Below are 17,073 nucleotides of genomic sequence, written 5' to 3' on the forward strand. Positions count from 1 at the left end.
AAGTAAGCGCTTAGAAACAGTTTAACACCTTCAGAAAGAAAGATTTATTACTAAAAGCGTTGGATGCAAAATAAATATGTACAAAGAGATATCACAAAAATATATATATATGTATATAAAGACACAGCAAACATAGAATAGCGAGGAAATTACAGGGTAAGTTACTTGCCTTGCCTGGTTTTAGCAAATTCAAGATGCAGAGCAGAAAGGTTCTTTGATCTCCTCTGTTACGATGTTACCTCGGAGATCTTTTTAAAAACACAGCCACAGGGAAATCGCATGATCCTTTTGACCGTTTGATTTTCCTGCGGTTCCCGCAAAAGCGATGTAGGCTGATGTGTGGGGGTGCCAATCAGAATGAATGGCAGGCAGGTGCATCTTGCAAGAGCAGAGTGTTTTGGCTGTGGGTGGTTGCAGGTGCTGAAACAGATGCGATTCCTGCACCCACAACCAGCCTGCACAGTGTGAACCAGGGCTCACTGATTGAGTCTGATAAGTGCACTGAGGTGCTGGAGTCTGGTCTTTGTGCAACGATCCTGACCTTAGCTAGACTGCACAATCTACTCTGCCATCATGCACATGATGTCAACACCCCACCTCCCTGCCACGTCCAATCAACATTTTTATTTAATTGAGATAATGCAAATTGTTTTCTGAATGAAGCCCATACAATTAAGCGACCTCCTGTGTTCACTAAGTAGTTGAGCAGCTGCTCGGCACAGGACCCAAAGTCTAGCAGTGATCAATGGAGTAGTGGTTCTTACTATAGTGGTTTCTAGCCTCCACAAGGATCCCATAGGTATGGCTTATGCATACTTACATTTAGTCCAAACTGGACCAATATAACCATGCAATAAACATAAAACTAGTCAGCAGGTAGGCTGTGCTCCCTCTATGCATGTCAATGTTTTATTTTCAGTGTTGACTGGAGTGTACATTTAAGCATGTGTGGGAAGTAAAAGTGTCTTCAGTTGACGTGCTGTTTTTTGTGATCACATTTTGAGTTCAGCTGTCTATGACAAACGTCATTTATGGTCCATGATTACAGTAAAATAAACCCACACATGTTTTGAAAGTAACCTCCTGCAGAGAGAAAATTGATCTGTTTTACTTGGAGCAAGAGGGCAAACTGCTCACCTAGATATCAGGAAATGGCACAATTCCAGGTTAACATCTTTAGCTGAAAGAGGAAGACTGAACATTGAGTACCAATTGGGAATAGTAAGAAAAGACTAGCAATCTCTTCAGCTTTGATGAGGGATTCTTATGAAAGGAAAGCATGTTTCAATTTACTTACTTTTTCATGAATTCATCTCCAGATTTACCCAGGGAGAGGGAAGAAAAAGTGTTTGAATGAGTATATTTTAGTAATAGCAAGCACTTCCAACTCCCTAGAAGGGCCCTTCCCAGAAGCCTGTAATTTAATGACAATTTAAGATTTGTTTTGCTCCACTGTTGGAAACATTGTGTAGTTTGTTACTAAAGTAATAAATATTTTCTTTGATTGAATCCATACATGCTTGAAATGAGTTTGAACATTTGCCCTGCAGTAAAGCAGAGACAAATGTAAAAGAATATTTGCTGAAGGGATAGGACTTTTGTGTTAAAGAAAAACTCAGATTTCCGAAAAAAAAACAACATGCTTATAACTGCTACATGATCCATTTTTGTAATTTTATAATGCTAAAATGACCTTTCCATTTCAGTATGCAGTCAAATTTCCTATAAATGTCAAGGAAATTTACATATTTTCCTGGCAACCATGGTAACAGTATTCATATAGTTAAAAGCATTTCTATAATTCTTTATCCTTAGTTGCTATTACTGGCTCACTGCCTCTTCACTTTGAGTCAAATTATTAGCAGTCTGTATCAAATATGGCATCTCTGGCAATCTCCTTAACTTGATATACTGAGAATGCATTTTTGTGTATCATGTGTGCTGCCTGTCTAACAGTGTTCAGAAAAAATAAGGTCCGGCTGTTCTAGTAGGTCTTTCCTGACATTTTCTTAGTCGCATCCTACAGCTAAAGCCCTGGTCTGCAGTGAGCTTCCATAGCATCAGAGGGATCTCATTGTTAAAAGGTATCAGTCAGTGGAAGGGTACAAAAGAATTTCCAAGGCATTAGATATACCATGGAACACAGTGAAGACAGTCATCATCAAGTGGAGAAAATATGGCACAACAGTGACATTACCAAGAACTGGACATCCCTCCAAAATTGATGAAAAGACTGGAAGAAAACTGGTCTGGGAGGCTGCCAAGAGGCCTACAGCAACATTAAAAGAGCTGCAGGAATATCTGGCAAGTACTGGCTGTGTGGTACATGTGACAACAGTCTCCTGTATTCTTCATATGTCTGGGCTATGGGGTAGAGTGGCAAGATGGAAGCCTTTTCTTACAAAGAAAAACATCAAAGCCCAGCTAAATTTTGCAAAAACACATCTGAAGTCTCCCAAAGGCATATGGGAAAATGTGTTCTGGTCTGATGAAGCCAAGGTTGAACTTTTTGGCCCAAAACCTTCAGGCTTCTGCTAGAAAGCTGAACATGAAGAGGAATTTCATCTTTCAGCAGGACAACGACCCAAAGCATACATCCAAATCAACAAAGGAATGGCTTCACTAGAGGAAGATTAAAGTTTTGGAATGGCCCAGCCAGAAACCCAGATCTGAATCTGATCAAAAATCTTTGGGGTTATCTGAAGAGGGCTGTGCACAAGAGATGCCCTCACAATCTGACAGATTTGGAGTGTTTTTGCAAGGAGTGGGCAAATATTGCCAAGTTAAGATCTGCCATGCTGATAGACTCATACCCAAAAAGACTGCGCGCTGTAATAAAAACAAAAGGTGCTTCGACAAAGTATTAGTTTAATGTTGTGCACACTTATGCAACCATATTATTTTTACTCTTTTATTTTTACTTCCCTACCTAAAAGATTTAAGTTTGTTGTTCAACTGAGTTTTGCAGTTTATAGGTCACATTAAAGGTGGAAAAAGTTCTGAAATTATTTATCTTTGTCTCATTTTTTTTACATCACAGAAACTTGACATTTTAACAGGAATGTGTAGAATTTTTATATCTACTGTACCTCTTACTCATTCACATGGGTGGATGGGTCAGACTCACAAAACCACTGAACCAGGGTTGTGGGGAATAGGCCCTTGTCCTCATTGACATGCTTTGCCAGGATAAAGGTCTGGTATAGATGAAGGGGAATCCCTGGCCATTTTTTTTATAGTAGTAAAGTGGCTGAAGCTGTCAATTGCTGGCAATTTAAATGGTGTTTTATTTCTTTGTAAATGTCAGTTTTGCTGTAGTTGGTTGCATGTGTTATACAGATGTGCAATGTCACAGGCAGCCTAAGGGCATACCTAAGACATGTTATTTATAATAATTTTGCATTTTTAATGTTTCACTTTAACCATGATTAAAATCACTGATCCCCACCAAACAGAATTTATTTTTTTTTTGCTTTGCTACATGTTTCCAATGGCATTGCCTCATGCCATTTGTTTAACAATACTTTGCTTGTTAGCCACGAAAGTGGCCAATGCTGATTGTAAACATTTGGCTCTCATTGAATTCAATAGGGTTCAGATTAAGCACTTGAACGTCTGCAATGTTCACTGAACCTGCCCAAAACTGAGTTAAGTTTGGCTCATCCCTAGTCAGGATGTGTAATAAGAATTTCTCTGTAGAATTCATGGCCATCCAGTTTCACATTTGTTTTTTTCCAATAACCAAAAGCTTGTGACCATTAGGGGAAATGAGACCTAAAAACCCACATGAATAGCTGTGTTGGTAGTTCTTACATTGGTGCTTGACACTGATCACTTTTTAAAGCTGAGCTTCAAACAAGCAGATAAATTAATGCTTGAAGTATACAAGATCCATTGGAAGTCCATGCACATGGTCCATGGAGTATCTGCCTGGGTGCACTGCAGCAAAAGTAACATCAGTAGATAAATAGTAAGTAGTAGAGGCACTCATCAGTCTTTGAGCTGAGGAGTGTGTCCAAACAAGAGGTGCTTTATCTATCCAACGTTTCAGTGGATCACAGTAGGTACATTAAATGTAGAGGTCATACATGGAGGGATTAGGAGATGAAGGGGTTAATGTACTGGACACATACAGTGAAGAGGTGGAGATGAAGGAGTTAATGTACAGATGTGCAGGATAGGGGAGGTATACAGGTCAGATTAAAGATAGGTTGGGGCTGAGAGTATTGTGGTGGGAATGACATTGGAGAGGTGGATTCCAATACGTTTGGCACTGTTACAGCATTGCACTGGTTCTGGCTGGTGGTCAGGAGTCTGTTTCCTCTCATACACTGATCAATATGTTAGTGCTTTATTGTTTGTTGTGTGATGCTGTGGTTGGTCACATCAATCACATGGTACAGATCCACTCTCATTGGCTCTGTACCTTTTGAACTCTGAGCTGCTGTGCCTAATATTGGTGTGATCACAAACCTGTGCATGCAGGTGTACACAAAAGTTCTATTCCTGGAGGATGCAGCAGTATATCACCTAGAATAATGGGGTGCGGACTGTCTGTTTTGAAGCCTTAAAATGGTTGTTAGGTTTTTTTAATAATTAAAATAATAAACAGGTTAATATTACCTGCTCTGTGCAGTGGTATCACACAGAGCATCCCCGATTCCCCTCTTCTGGGGTTCCTAGCACTCTCCGTATGCCACCATAGAAATCCGCTTCCTGTGGGGTGCACTCCTGAGCTCTGCTCTGTGTGTCCATAGACGCACACAGCATGGCTCGAACCCTGCCCCCCACTCTCTGCTAACAGGATTTGATTGACAGCTGCTGCCTCTCTGTCCTATGAGAGGGGAGAGATCCGCTGCAGACAGGCACAGCACTGGATCAAATGAGATAAGTATTTATGGGGTTTAGGGACAACTGCTGTAGAGAGGTAAACCACAATGCTTTACCCTCTGGTAGCCATCCTTTCTGACTGTAGTAAGGGGCAGTTTGATTTTTTATTCAGCACCTTACACCCCCCCCCCCCCATTAATGTTGTTGTACAGCAGCGTGATGCAATCCTGCTTGGTGCAGTGAGATGAAATGCAGCATGTCTGTATTTTATCACAGCTTAGGAATCCATTTACTGTGTGAACAGGGAACGCAGAAAGCAATTGTTTTCTGTGTATCCTATCAGTGACTGACGTTTGACAGTGTAGTAAAATGCCGGTCACCACACATGGTGTGAATTAGCCCTAATAAGCACTTGCATATTTTCCCACTTTAAAAAAATCCCACTCTGATAAATGGGAGCTTGTGTACTGTGCCCAAACATATACATTCTAGATTATAACAGAGGAATAGTACAGAATCTCATTTATGTGATGGCTGCCTGGGGCTGCTGTTATCACTTTCAATATAGCAGCATCCAGCAGCAGTCACAGACCTGATCAATATCATAATATCATCTGTAATTGCAAGAAGATTAAATGCATGATAATGATATGGAACCGGGTCTATTTAAAGGTGTTAAAGTTTATAGGAGATTAAAAGCAATGAACTCTCTTAGAATAAAAAAGTGTTGTAGTGTCTAAACTGCTCTAATCTTCTGATCGCATGGTTGTTTGAAATCTTGTTAGTTTCTAACAATCAGAAGTAGAATTTGTGCCCCTAAACCACTCACACCTATTCTAGCTTTCATTTTGGAATAAATTAGGTTAAGCCCTTGATGTCAAGAGACTTGCAAAGTACAGTAGCTATTTCTAACCACTCTATCTCTTGTTTATACTGTTCCAGCTTTATATCACACAGGGCTGGCCACTGTTAGATTAGGGTGCTTCTTTGCCTTTGAAAGGTGTTCGATGACTGAAGCCACTTCCATTTCAAAGTCATGGCACTTGTCCTGAAGAGTCCAAATCTAATCCTGAAGACAGCTGCTCACTGACCTTCAGCTAGTCCTTTCATATGGCTGCCCTCTGGGCACTTGAGCTGCATGATGTGTGTGTTGGGTAGGGCTAAAAAAAATGTATCCAATGGGTGCTTATTTGATGCTAACTTCAACACGGGTATGTTAAATATTACTAGGGGAGGGACATTTAGGTAGGATTGGGAATTGAATGGCACTGAGCCAAAAGGACATTTTGAAATTAGTCGTTCAGCTGCAGCTAAAGGCAGAGCAATACAATATTTGCTTTGGGTATTATGCTTATATTAATAATCTTGGCATTATTTCTAATGTATTATCATGCTAGGCTTTTCTTCTTAATTACTTCTCGTGTGTCCTCAGCTTTTAAAGGGAATGTCAACACAGCGTAGGAAAAACATTGGAAGAACTGCAGAAGATGAGGAATCACAAAGTGGTGATTGCGATGATGAGGATGAGTGTGAAGATGGCTCAGGAAAAAGTGCCCTAAGAATAAGGAATCGCTTAAGGTTAATACCAGGTAAGACTGATTTATATTAAACGCGCCACTAATTGCCTTATTTTCTAAAAATAATCCAAAAACTTTCACTACCTAATGACCCTGAAATCTATTTTTTATAAAAATATTTTCTTCTGTGCTTTTCTGGCTCCTTGTAACATTCTCCAGGGGCTCCTGAGGCTTCCTTTTCGCTCACACTTTTGTTTGTTTGGATTACGCAATGAATGTTCGTTGTGGTCAGGGGCACATTTGCTGCAAGGCAAACAAGGCATTTGGCTAGGGCAGCACTTTTCAGGGGGGCGGTGCGGTGGCAGTGCCGCCCCCCCCCCCTTTCCCACGGAAGTCTCGCTTCCGTGGGAAAGGGACAGGGGCAGAGCGGCAAAGGATGAGGGTACAGCAAGGAGGGTCACCCGGGCCAAGGGACCGGCTGCAGAGGAGAGCGGAGTGGTGGGTGGATCAGCGGTGAGCGCTCGGAGCGCGTGAGGGGCGGGGCCCGCTGTCAGTGTGCCTCGCTGTCAGTGTGCCAGCTACACCGGGATGTGCAGGAAGGTGCCAGTGAAGGAGGAAGCAGAAGAGGATGAGGTCAGGGTGGGAGGAGCCCGTCCGCTCTTTTGCCGCCAGAGATCCTGGGGGAGAAGGGACACAGGCAGCCGTCCTCGAGTGATGCTGACACCATCTGGAGGAGCCGCTGCTGGACAGGTAAGTGCTTTGGAGGACTGGTGCTTCCCCACTCCTGTCTTACTATCCCCCGATACACTGCCCCCCACCTGTTCCACTTCCTCCCCTCCTGTCCCCCACATTGTCCTACTACCCCCACTGACCACTGACTAAACAAAACAGTCCTCCTCCCCGTCGGAGATCTTTGGAAATCACAGGGTACCAACAAGTAATTACCGGCCGGGACCCGGTGATTGACAGCCACGGCACTTTCCTATATGAGAAGTAGTGATGGTCTGAACACCCCCCTGTTCAGTTTGCAGTAGAACATTCAAACCTAAAGAAAGTTCTACCACGAACATCGAACCTAATGCAAGACTATGGGACTCGAACTTGTAAATTGGCCATAAAAGGTGTATGAAGACTCGGGTACTGAAGGACATAAATCAGTGGAAATTTTTTTTTCAAAAATTACTGTTTTTAAAGGGGCAGTCATTTTTCATTGCTTGAAGTAAAAAAAAAGTAAATTCCTTTAAATATCATGCCTCCTGGGGGTCCCCTTAAACTACCTGCAAAGTTGCACATCTGTACAATGTATAGAACCTGCTGCAGCAGGACTAACATTTAAAAAAAAAATGAAATTTTAATTAAAAAAAACACAGTGTGGGGTTCCCCCCCCCCAATATATACCAGACCCTTTAGGTCTGGTAGGAAGGTGAGGAGGGATTCCACAATACATTTTTTTTTCAAAAAGTGCGTGGGGTTCCCCCTAAAAGCCATACCAGATCCTTTAGGCCTGGTAGGACTTTTAAGGGAAACCCCATGCCCCAAAATTGGTGGAAATAAAGTGTATGGGGTTCCCCCCTAAAAGTTATACCAGGTCCTTTAGGTAGGACTTTTAGGGGAACCCCACCCCTAAAAGATGGGGGGGGGAAACGCGTGGGGGTCTCTCCTAAATTCCTACTAGACCTTTGATCCGAGCACAGGCCTGGAAGGCCAGGAAACTCAGCTGTGATTGGCCAAAGCATTGCACCTGATTTGTGGTCAGGTGCAATGCTTTGGCCAATTAAAATGCGCCACCAGAGCTCATTGCATTATGGGGCGCGTGGGCGAACGGCCCCCTGAACTCCCCAGATGTTTGTGTGTTCAGTGAACACACGAACACCCAATGTTTGAGTCGAACTTGTGTTCGACTCGAACATATAGACCTTCCCTAATGAGAAGCATGTTGCTGTGGCATTGTACAAGTTATTTAAGAAAAAGAAACTTATCGTGAGTGTGTGGAAGCCTTATGTCCCGAGAAATTGTGTTTAAACAGTTTAGCGTGCAATTGCCCAGAAATAACCATGCTAACGCATATAGAATAAGTCCATTTATATGTACATTACAAAGTATTAAGAAACAAGCTTGGCATTATGGTTGGTGTAGTTTTGTGCTTAGTTCATTAGGAGCTGAATGTGCAGGCTGCAGTATTTTTGAATGAAGCTAAGCAAAAAAGCATTTCTTCAAATACATATTCTGGTACGTTGACCATTCTGGCAAATTGCAGATATACCAGGCTACCCATGGGTTTGCCCATGTTCTCTGACAAACTGTAATTTAACATCCCTGCAAGTATACATACAGAAATGTTCTCTTTTGGATTGCTCAAAATGTCATGTTACATATTTGGTAGGAATGACCATTAGGGTTTGTTGAGTTTTTTGATTACTCCATTCATACAAATAAAGGTTAACAACTGGTGGCTTGCAAGCCTTCTTGATGCTCTTGGAGAGCTTATTTGTACTGACTGTGGGAAATCTGAACTGTGGACTGTTGGTGAAATATTCATTGATGGTAAGGAAAATGTTCACTTTTCAGTGAGTTATGTGATGCAAAACTGGACATAAACCACAATGTTGACAAATAGAGGCTGCAGACCTCATTCGTGCTCAAAACTTCAAGGTACTGTAATGACTTGCCTGAGTATAATTCAGGAAACACCAGATGGTAATGGAACAGCCATTGCATGTGTTTGTATAAGACCCTGGACTAATATGCATTGATGATTTGTACTTGTGTTTCTGTTGCAGTCATAGATAGTCTGCTATTGTGAATCATGTGATCTCTAACACCTAATGCAGTCATGTCTTATGCTGAGAGCTAAAGGTTGTCTTTTACCATGATTAATGGAGTAACTGTGAATCCTCACAAATCATTTGATGGTGGTCTACTGTATTGCTTGCTTTAAAGGGCTTAATGATTGTGTTCTATCACTGTGCACAAGTAGAGCCAAGAAGTGCAACCAACATCAAAGTAACAGTGATGGTGTGTACAAACAAGAAACGTACAGCAAGACAGTATGTTATGTACCTGGTGGATGAGTTTGATGAGGTGGGGAAGGCCTCTCTTACACCTCCAGCCCAGGGTCCATGATAGAGCTTACAGGGGATGCAAGGGCATCGAGTTTCATCAGTATTTTGCTGGACTATTTGATGGAAATGCACAAGGCTAGTCACTGAAACAGTGGGAAGATGCACTGGCTAAAGACCGTAAATTGGTCACAGGAACAGCAAGATAATACACTATTAGCAGGCCAATGCCCACAACAATCATACATGCCAGGGCACACTCAGTGAAGCATGCACATGTGTGACTGGCAGCAACCGTGCATGATTAGCTCAAACCAAACCTACACCTACGCACAGGTGCTCATGTGGGCACACTGTCATGTATTCTAGCATAACCTTCCTGACATTGCCCCCTCCTTAGGGACAACCCTTGGATGTCTGACTGGACCAAATTTCTGGATGGGCTTAATAAAACATTCTCCCATATAAACATTACAATTGGCTCCCAAGAATTCTCTTCCTGTCAAAAACTCTTTCCACTTGATCAAGTACTAAACCTGACACCTTCACTTTCTGCAGTCAAGGGTGGCTTCAGCCACATAGTCGTCAGTGCTGTTAAGAATTACTGGCTAAGGTGGTCCTATATTTCAATCCAGAATCAGGTCAAGCATTGCTATTTCAATATAGATACATGGAAAACAGGAGGTATCCTATCCTACACGAGTTAATTAATACAAGTTCACATTATACATTGTTAAATTTCCTTTTTTACTTAAAATGGACAAACATACTGTAGTTGGGTCCAAGTTTCTCCATTAGGTAAGTTGTAGATAGCCACACTCAGTCAACCTGGTTAGGAATTATCTCCCCTTTTCCTATTAAAGATTCTCTTATCTGTTTTTCCTTGACCCCTACATCCTGAAGCCTCTTGTTTGTGCTGATGGAATTTAGACTCTCCTGTACCGCTGGTACTAAAGGAACTGTACCAGAAAAATTAACAGTAATTATTGGATATGCTGAATTGTATGCTATCAAGAGAAATCCTTTAGAGGTATATTGTACCCTTTCGTCTGATACCATATTACTAGGGATACCATGGAGTGTCTCAATTTTTTTCACAAATATTCAATCATCGATTGGATAGGGTCCCTTTTGTTGGAAAAAACAAATCCCATTTTAAACAATCTACAATGTCATAGCTTGTAGTGTAGCAGCCCTCAGACAGTGAAAGTTCCACTATAAAAACCATCATTTTCCAAGGACTGTCAGGAATTGCAAGATGCTTCAGTAAGCCCTAAGATTTCTTCCTGTTTCTCTTATTCTGTATGCAAGTGACACAGGCATCAGCATGCTGCTTTCAATCTTCCCCATGGCCACCAATACAAACATTATACCAGATCAAAAGTCCTATGTAATGGCAAATGACCTGCTAGAGAATGATCTTGGCAAAAGTCCAAGACCGCAACAAAGCTACCAAGGTACAAATATCTTATTAAACCAGAGCAGATAGTACTTTATACATAATGCAACTCCTTGGGCAGTGCTCTTTTCCCAGATGTTTAATTTGGGACAGGGGATCTGTTTACAGGAACAAAAAAATCCCCGCAGACAGTGGTATCAGATGATGGTGGTTCTTCAGTTTCACAAAACAAATGGGATAGTGCGTCTGGTTTGTTATTTTTAGACCCTGGCTGATAAGTGATATGAATAAGAAAGCATGAAAAGAATAATGCCATCTAGGTTGGTGAGGTGGCAAATGCTTAGCAGCTCTCAGCTCCTCCAGGTTCTTGTGACCTCTAAATATTAATATTGGATGAGCCACCCCTTCCAGAATATATCTCCATTCTTCTAATAAGGTTTTATTTGCCAGAAGTTCCTGGTGTCTAAAGTGTTAGTCTTCTTCTGCTGAAGTAAGTTTGTGAAAAGAAAGCCATCTGGTGCAACAAAGTTCTTGGACTCTGATGATGTGACACTGTCTTAGCCTAATCAAATGATGTCTGGGCCAATGTAACGATAAGAGTGAGTGACAGTTGGGGAGAATTCATTAATAATCAATTGATGTTTGCAAATCCAACAATCTGCCAAACCTCCTTCTGATCAGTTTTGACTCTTTAAGGGTCCATCGCAATGCCTTCAAGGGAAATTATCAGTCCCAAAAACTATTTTTTTTTTTTTGCTCAGATTTGCACTTTAGCATATTGTGTGTACTGTCTGAGCTAACCAGGAGCTTTCTTGAAGCAACACCAAACAATATTTGTTTTCCCCGTCAAAGATATCCACTACACATTCACTACATATTGGCCCTGTTTTATTTTTCATTAAATTATTTTTCACTGTTTTTTTTGTCTCTTTGCCATGTCCTCCATGAGCTCCCAAACCTCTCCTTTCCCCTTCACTTTTATTTTGGAACGAGCAGTGCATGATAGTTGAGGTCATGTTCACTGCTCTATGCACACTACAAAACTCATAGTTCTTGGTCCAAGAGAGGATGTATGCATTTCCAAGTGCAAGCAGTGGTTGTTCTGCCAAAACAGTTAGAGGGCCTCAGGAGACAGTGGAGGTCATAGGAGACCTATTTGCATAGTTTCTGGTGCTTCGTTGACTGATGTGGCTAATCTCATGGAAACAGGGCCTGGTGGAGCTGGAACCTTTGGCAGCATCCAGGTAGGTCAGAACTGGTCATAAATATAAATATAAAAAAATCCATGCTCAGACTATGCAAATCTGCTGTTCGTAGTTCCTGGCTGATAAGTGATATGAAAAAGAAAGCATGAAAAGAATAATGCCCATCTAGGTTGGTGAGGTGGCAGATGCAGCCACCAGCACAAAGTTTAAGATATCACAATTTATAACAAATAACAATATAAAGTGTGCAGCGCTTTTCTATGAATAAATTACTAAACCAATATAATCCAAGTGCTCTGTGTGTATATACACTAAAAACTTAAACATTAATGGTAGTAACTGTCACAGGCATCTTGCTCCTTGGGCTGAGCGCTAGCAAGTTTGCCTCCCTGTTGGGACTGCATGTGGGTTCACCACATGCAGGCTCCCATCCTGTCGCCCCCCCCCCCCGTCTCCATGGGCATGGTGTGACCCCGCTCTCCCGCACTCTGTGCCCGCCAGAGACAAAGGCCATGCTCCCTGTGCAGGGCCAACATGGGCGGGGCCCATTGCCATGGTACACCAACACCAAGTCTTGGGTTACCACGGCAACGAGAATGTGCCTGGCTCTGCATACAATGCCGGAGCGGGCCCCGGTCTCCGTTGCTTACTGGTTGCTCCCCCCTGCCTGCTGTTGAGGAAGGTCTGTGCTGCAGCCAGGCCCCCACTGACCCCCCATTTCTCACCAGCCTTCTTCACTAAAAGCTGGCTACGGACCTCCCCGCCCTCGTCCTCCTCCAGGTTCTCCCCTGCTAGCTGGTGAGTGATTGGATTAACCCCGTGGTGCTTGGATCTCTGCCCTGTGTGGACTTAACCCTCTCTGCCCTGATCTGCATTCAGTGATTGGATTAACCCCGCTGTGCCCAGATCTCTGCCTGTGTGGACTTAACCCACTGTGCCCTGATCTGCATCCAGTAATTGGATTAACCCCGCTGTGCCCGGACCTCTACTCTGTGTGGACTTAACCCTCTGTGCCCTGATCTGCATCCAGTGATTGGATAAACCCTGTGGTGCCCAGATCTCTGCCCTGTGTGGATTTAACCCTCTGTGCCCTGACCTGCACTAAGTGATTGGATTAACCCCGTGGTGCCCGGATCTCTACCCTGTGGGGACTTAACCCGATTCTGCCCGAAACCCTTGCCCGTGGACTCCAACCCCTATGATGTCCCACCGCCCTGTCCTATTGAACCCGGTGGACTATCGGCCCCCTGTTGTCCCATATTGCCATCCTGAGAACGCTACTGGGAATAAAATCAATACTGGCATGTCACTGCAAACTGCAGCATGAATAAATCCCACACTTGATCCTTCCGGCCGGTGGGCACTATGCGTGATTATGTCACGTTAGCTTTTTACGTTTTGTCATGCTTTTGATGTTTTCAAAATCAGGCTCAGGACTGATTCACACTGCAGCTTGCTGTGACATGCCAGTATTGATTTTATTCTAATGTGAATGCACTATCATAATTTAAATAAATATATTTTATGGGATTTACTGCATAACCAGGTCTGGTCTGTTCTTGTGTTCCTTTACTGCATGAGTGGAGTAGGACAGGAAGCCAGAATACGCCTTTTCTCAGGGCATTATAGGGATTAACCCCTCAAGCACTTATGGCCACTCATTAAATTGGAGGGCCATGGATGTCTGGTAAGCATTCCATGTTTCCTGTCTCCACTGGATACCTTGTATTCGTAGAACCACCACAAGAGTCACTAATTGTTGCCAACATCCCAGGGAGATACAAAGATTTTTTTCCCCTCAAGAAGAAAATGGGACTTTAAAAGCAACTCAACCAGTCACTAAAAGTACAAAATTACAGATGCCTAAAATTTACATCACATAGACAAATATTGATAAAAAAAAAACATAGAACGGCTAGAAATATAATATGTGATTTAAAGCTTGATGTAAATGTGAATCATCCTTCTACAACTGAATGGTATTCTACTGAAGAAGTCTTTCCTGCTCTTTTCTGACACACTTCAGAAAAACATATTTCTTTCATCAAGGGTAGTCTGAAGGAAAGGATGGCAAGATAGAACTCTACAATGCGATAAGCAACAATGAGAATCCATACATATACAAATACATTGTTATATGATCAGTACAATGCATACCATTCAGTACTGATATTCGTATTCACAAGCCTCCAAATAATGTTAAAAAATGTATCTTATTGTCCACTGAAACCACCAGCTGGAACGCCACTGGAAAATGTGGGGATTCTTTGGAAATTGGTATCTTCTTGCACAGTGTGGACCTTATATTGAGCACACAAGTGCACATACAGTATGTATGGCATTTTATATCACTTGATTTAGTCATTATTATTTTATTGTTACTGTCTTCTATGTTCACATGTTTAATCTGTAAGATACACATAGGACAGAATTGGTGGCTGTTTCTTTCAGCTCTTAATTTTCTCAAACATCTGTATGTTTGAATGGCCAGGCAAATAAACTGTTCTGGATAATCTAAAATCCCCCCCATGTGCAGTTCAACATTCCAGTTATCCGAAAAGACCAAATAAAATTGGTAACCCAGAGCCACATCGTTGCAGCTAACATGCACCCGTGACCATGCACATGCTGGGAAGTACATATTCAAATGGACACACCTGCATGATTGGCATCAACCCTGCGCAAGAAGCTGCAAGCCAGCCAAAGCCTGTGCAATGGTACTTGTGTGGACATGGCATATTTCATTCTGGCACAACCTTTGTGACATGGTAGAAAAGCACTTGACACACTGACTGGCTGCTGCTGTTTTCACTTGAGACAGACCGCTCACAGAGCTGTTTGACTGACATTTCTTTTCCCTCTATGAGTGCTCAGTTAATATAAGTTTACATAATGTGTAAGACCAGATTTGCTCTGTATGTCTGTACAAGCATATGATTGCTTATTTAATAACATAAGGCAGATTATGGTGGCTATGCCCACAAGGGTCAGGACATCAAAAACTGATATTTTATTAGCTGATAAATGATGGATCTAGGGCAAGGGTCTCCAAACTATGGCCCTCCATAGGAACTGCAAGTCCCATGAGGCCTTGCAAGACTCTGACAGCCACAGGCAAGATTACCAGAGGCATGATGGGACTTGTAGTACTTCAACAGCTGGAGGGCCATAGTTTGGAGACCCCGGATCTAGGGTATAGGCACTTGCTCAGGCTCATAATCACTGTTACCCTGCACTTCAACATACCCATTACCTTTTTGGGTATAGGTTACACACACACAATGTTGTTGATCAGAGTCTAAACCTTAGCAGAGTAGCTCAGCAGTTTTCATGGAATATAGAGGGTGCCAAGGCAGTCCACACTAGGATGAGCTGCAGTAAGTCAGAGACTGGGTAGTCATATAACAAACAAGGGACTAAAGCCAGACAGTCGTAGACAGTGACAAGGGATGAGATTAAATCCTATCCTTCAGTCTGAGCTTGAGGTTAAGGTAAGGAAAGTTCAGTGAAGTCATGAAAAGCAATGGAGGAGGACCTAGAGGGGGTAGGCAAAGAAGAGGTGGCAGAATCCGCAAAAACAGATGGAGAATAGTCAGATGTGGGGAGGAAACAAAAGAAGGCCTAGCAGTATCCAAGAACCATCTGACCACTCAACACCTCACTGCATATCAGATGTAACCCACTGTTCTGATGAATGATCTCTTTGCAGTTAGGTCCCTGGCACTGGACAGTTGAACCTGCTAGCATTTTTTGAATATTCATCAGGAACTCTAGAGCTAATATTGCTGCAATTGCTGGGCCCATACACCTGCCAGAACCATTACAAGAGGTTGCACCCTACTTGCTAGGTTTTTTTTTTTTTTAAACTTTTTTCATCACGGACAATGCATTAGGTGCTAAACTGCAAGGTTAGGGGAACTAGAACCAGGGACTACTGTAACAAAATCTTTAATCTGGAGTACCAAGAAGACACCAGGGATGACACTTTTGCTCCTACTGACAAGCAGATTTCAGTTTCCATAGTTACATGTGGAACATTGTGAATTCTAAATGACTGCTGTGATTTAGTCCTCTGGCATATTGTTAAATAAGCCAAATATGTTTTAATTCCCATCTCTTGTTATAGCCTTATTTACCATATGTGTCTTCTTTCCAAACTAAGGAACCATAACATATTCTTCCAGGCGGCTCTGATTTATCATTAATGGTTTCCAGCGTAACCTTATGTCCAACTTGTAACACAAGGGGCCGTTTCAACTAGTGATTTATGCATACTTGTAAAGTGTCAAGTCAAAGTTTGTAAGGGACTACAAGCATGATAGTAAGATGTGTACATGAAGAAATTCATTATGCTACCCCAGTGAGAAACAAAATGCCCTGGGAATTTTTTCATACGTTTTTTATTATTTCAGACATCTGCAATGTATTATTCTGCATCCTGGACAGATAATGTTTGCAATTTAAAAAAAATATTCATATCCATTTTGACAATGTATTCTATGCTTGACATTGGATACATTCTGTGATAGAGGCACTTGTTAAGGTGTTACTATAAATAATATTGTATTTATGTTGGTTTTAGCAATTTGTTCCCATTGTTTAAGTAAAGTATTAATATTTAATGACCTTTTTCATTTAACACAATATGAGCTGGGTGTTATATAGCTTAAATGGTAATATTAACCTCTACAATGTTGTCTACACACACAAGAGCAGAAGCTACCAGCTTTGTCTTAATTAACAAATGAAGATATACAATGAATGACATAACCATGACTTATTGTTATCTGCAGCCTCAAGGTCACCTATTGTATTTCTCAACAGGATTTGGACAAGAAAAGAGGGAGAATCTCCCTAATGGGGTAATTGCAGAAATAAATACTGACAGAATTTTTACCCTTTCAATCTAAAAAAAAGTGGTTTTTATTAGGCTTTAATCACTTCACTGTGACTGTACATCTCTAACCCCTTGTCTACCAAAGTATGTTTGTTTATAAATGCCATAGTAGTCAAGGGGTTAACCCCTTTATGACCAGAGTCAAAACAAACCTTAATGCCCAAAC

The 17,073-nt window shown here is 41.9% G+C and overlaps 1 protein-coding gene across 1 annotated transcript in view; it reads left to right on the forward strand.

Annotated features, from left to right (window-relative positions):
- GPC3 (glypican 3) overlaps positions 1-17,073 on the forward strand; it is a 616,906-nt gene that overhangs the window by 473,372 nt on the left and 126,461 nt on the right. Inside the window, exon 7 of the mRNA XM_089657942.1 lies at positions 6,263-6,419. Within this exon, the coding sequence (XP_089514068.1) occupies positions 6,263-6,419 (157 nt within the window). The remainder of the gene's footprint in view (positions 1-6,262; positions 6,420-17,073) is intronic.

The sequence above is a fragment of the Staurois parvus genome, unplaced genomic scaffold (assembly GCF_062004578.1).
Source record: "Staurois parvus isolate SC_StPar_1 unplaced genomic scaffold, SC_StPar_1.0 ptg001045l, whole genome shotgun sequence".
Lineage (NCBI taxonomy): Eukaryota > Metazoa > Chordata > Amphibia > Anura > Ranidae > Staurois > Staurois parvus.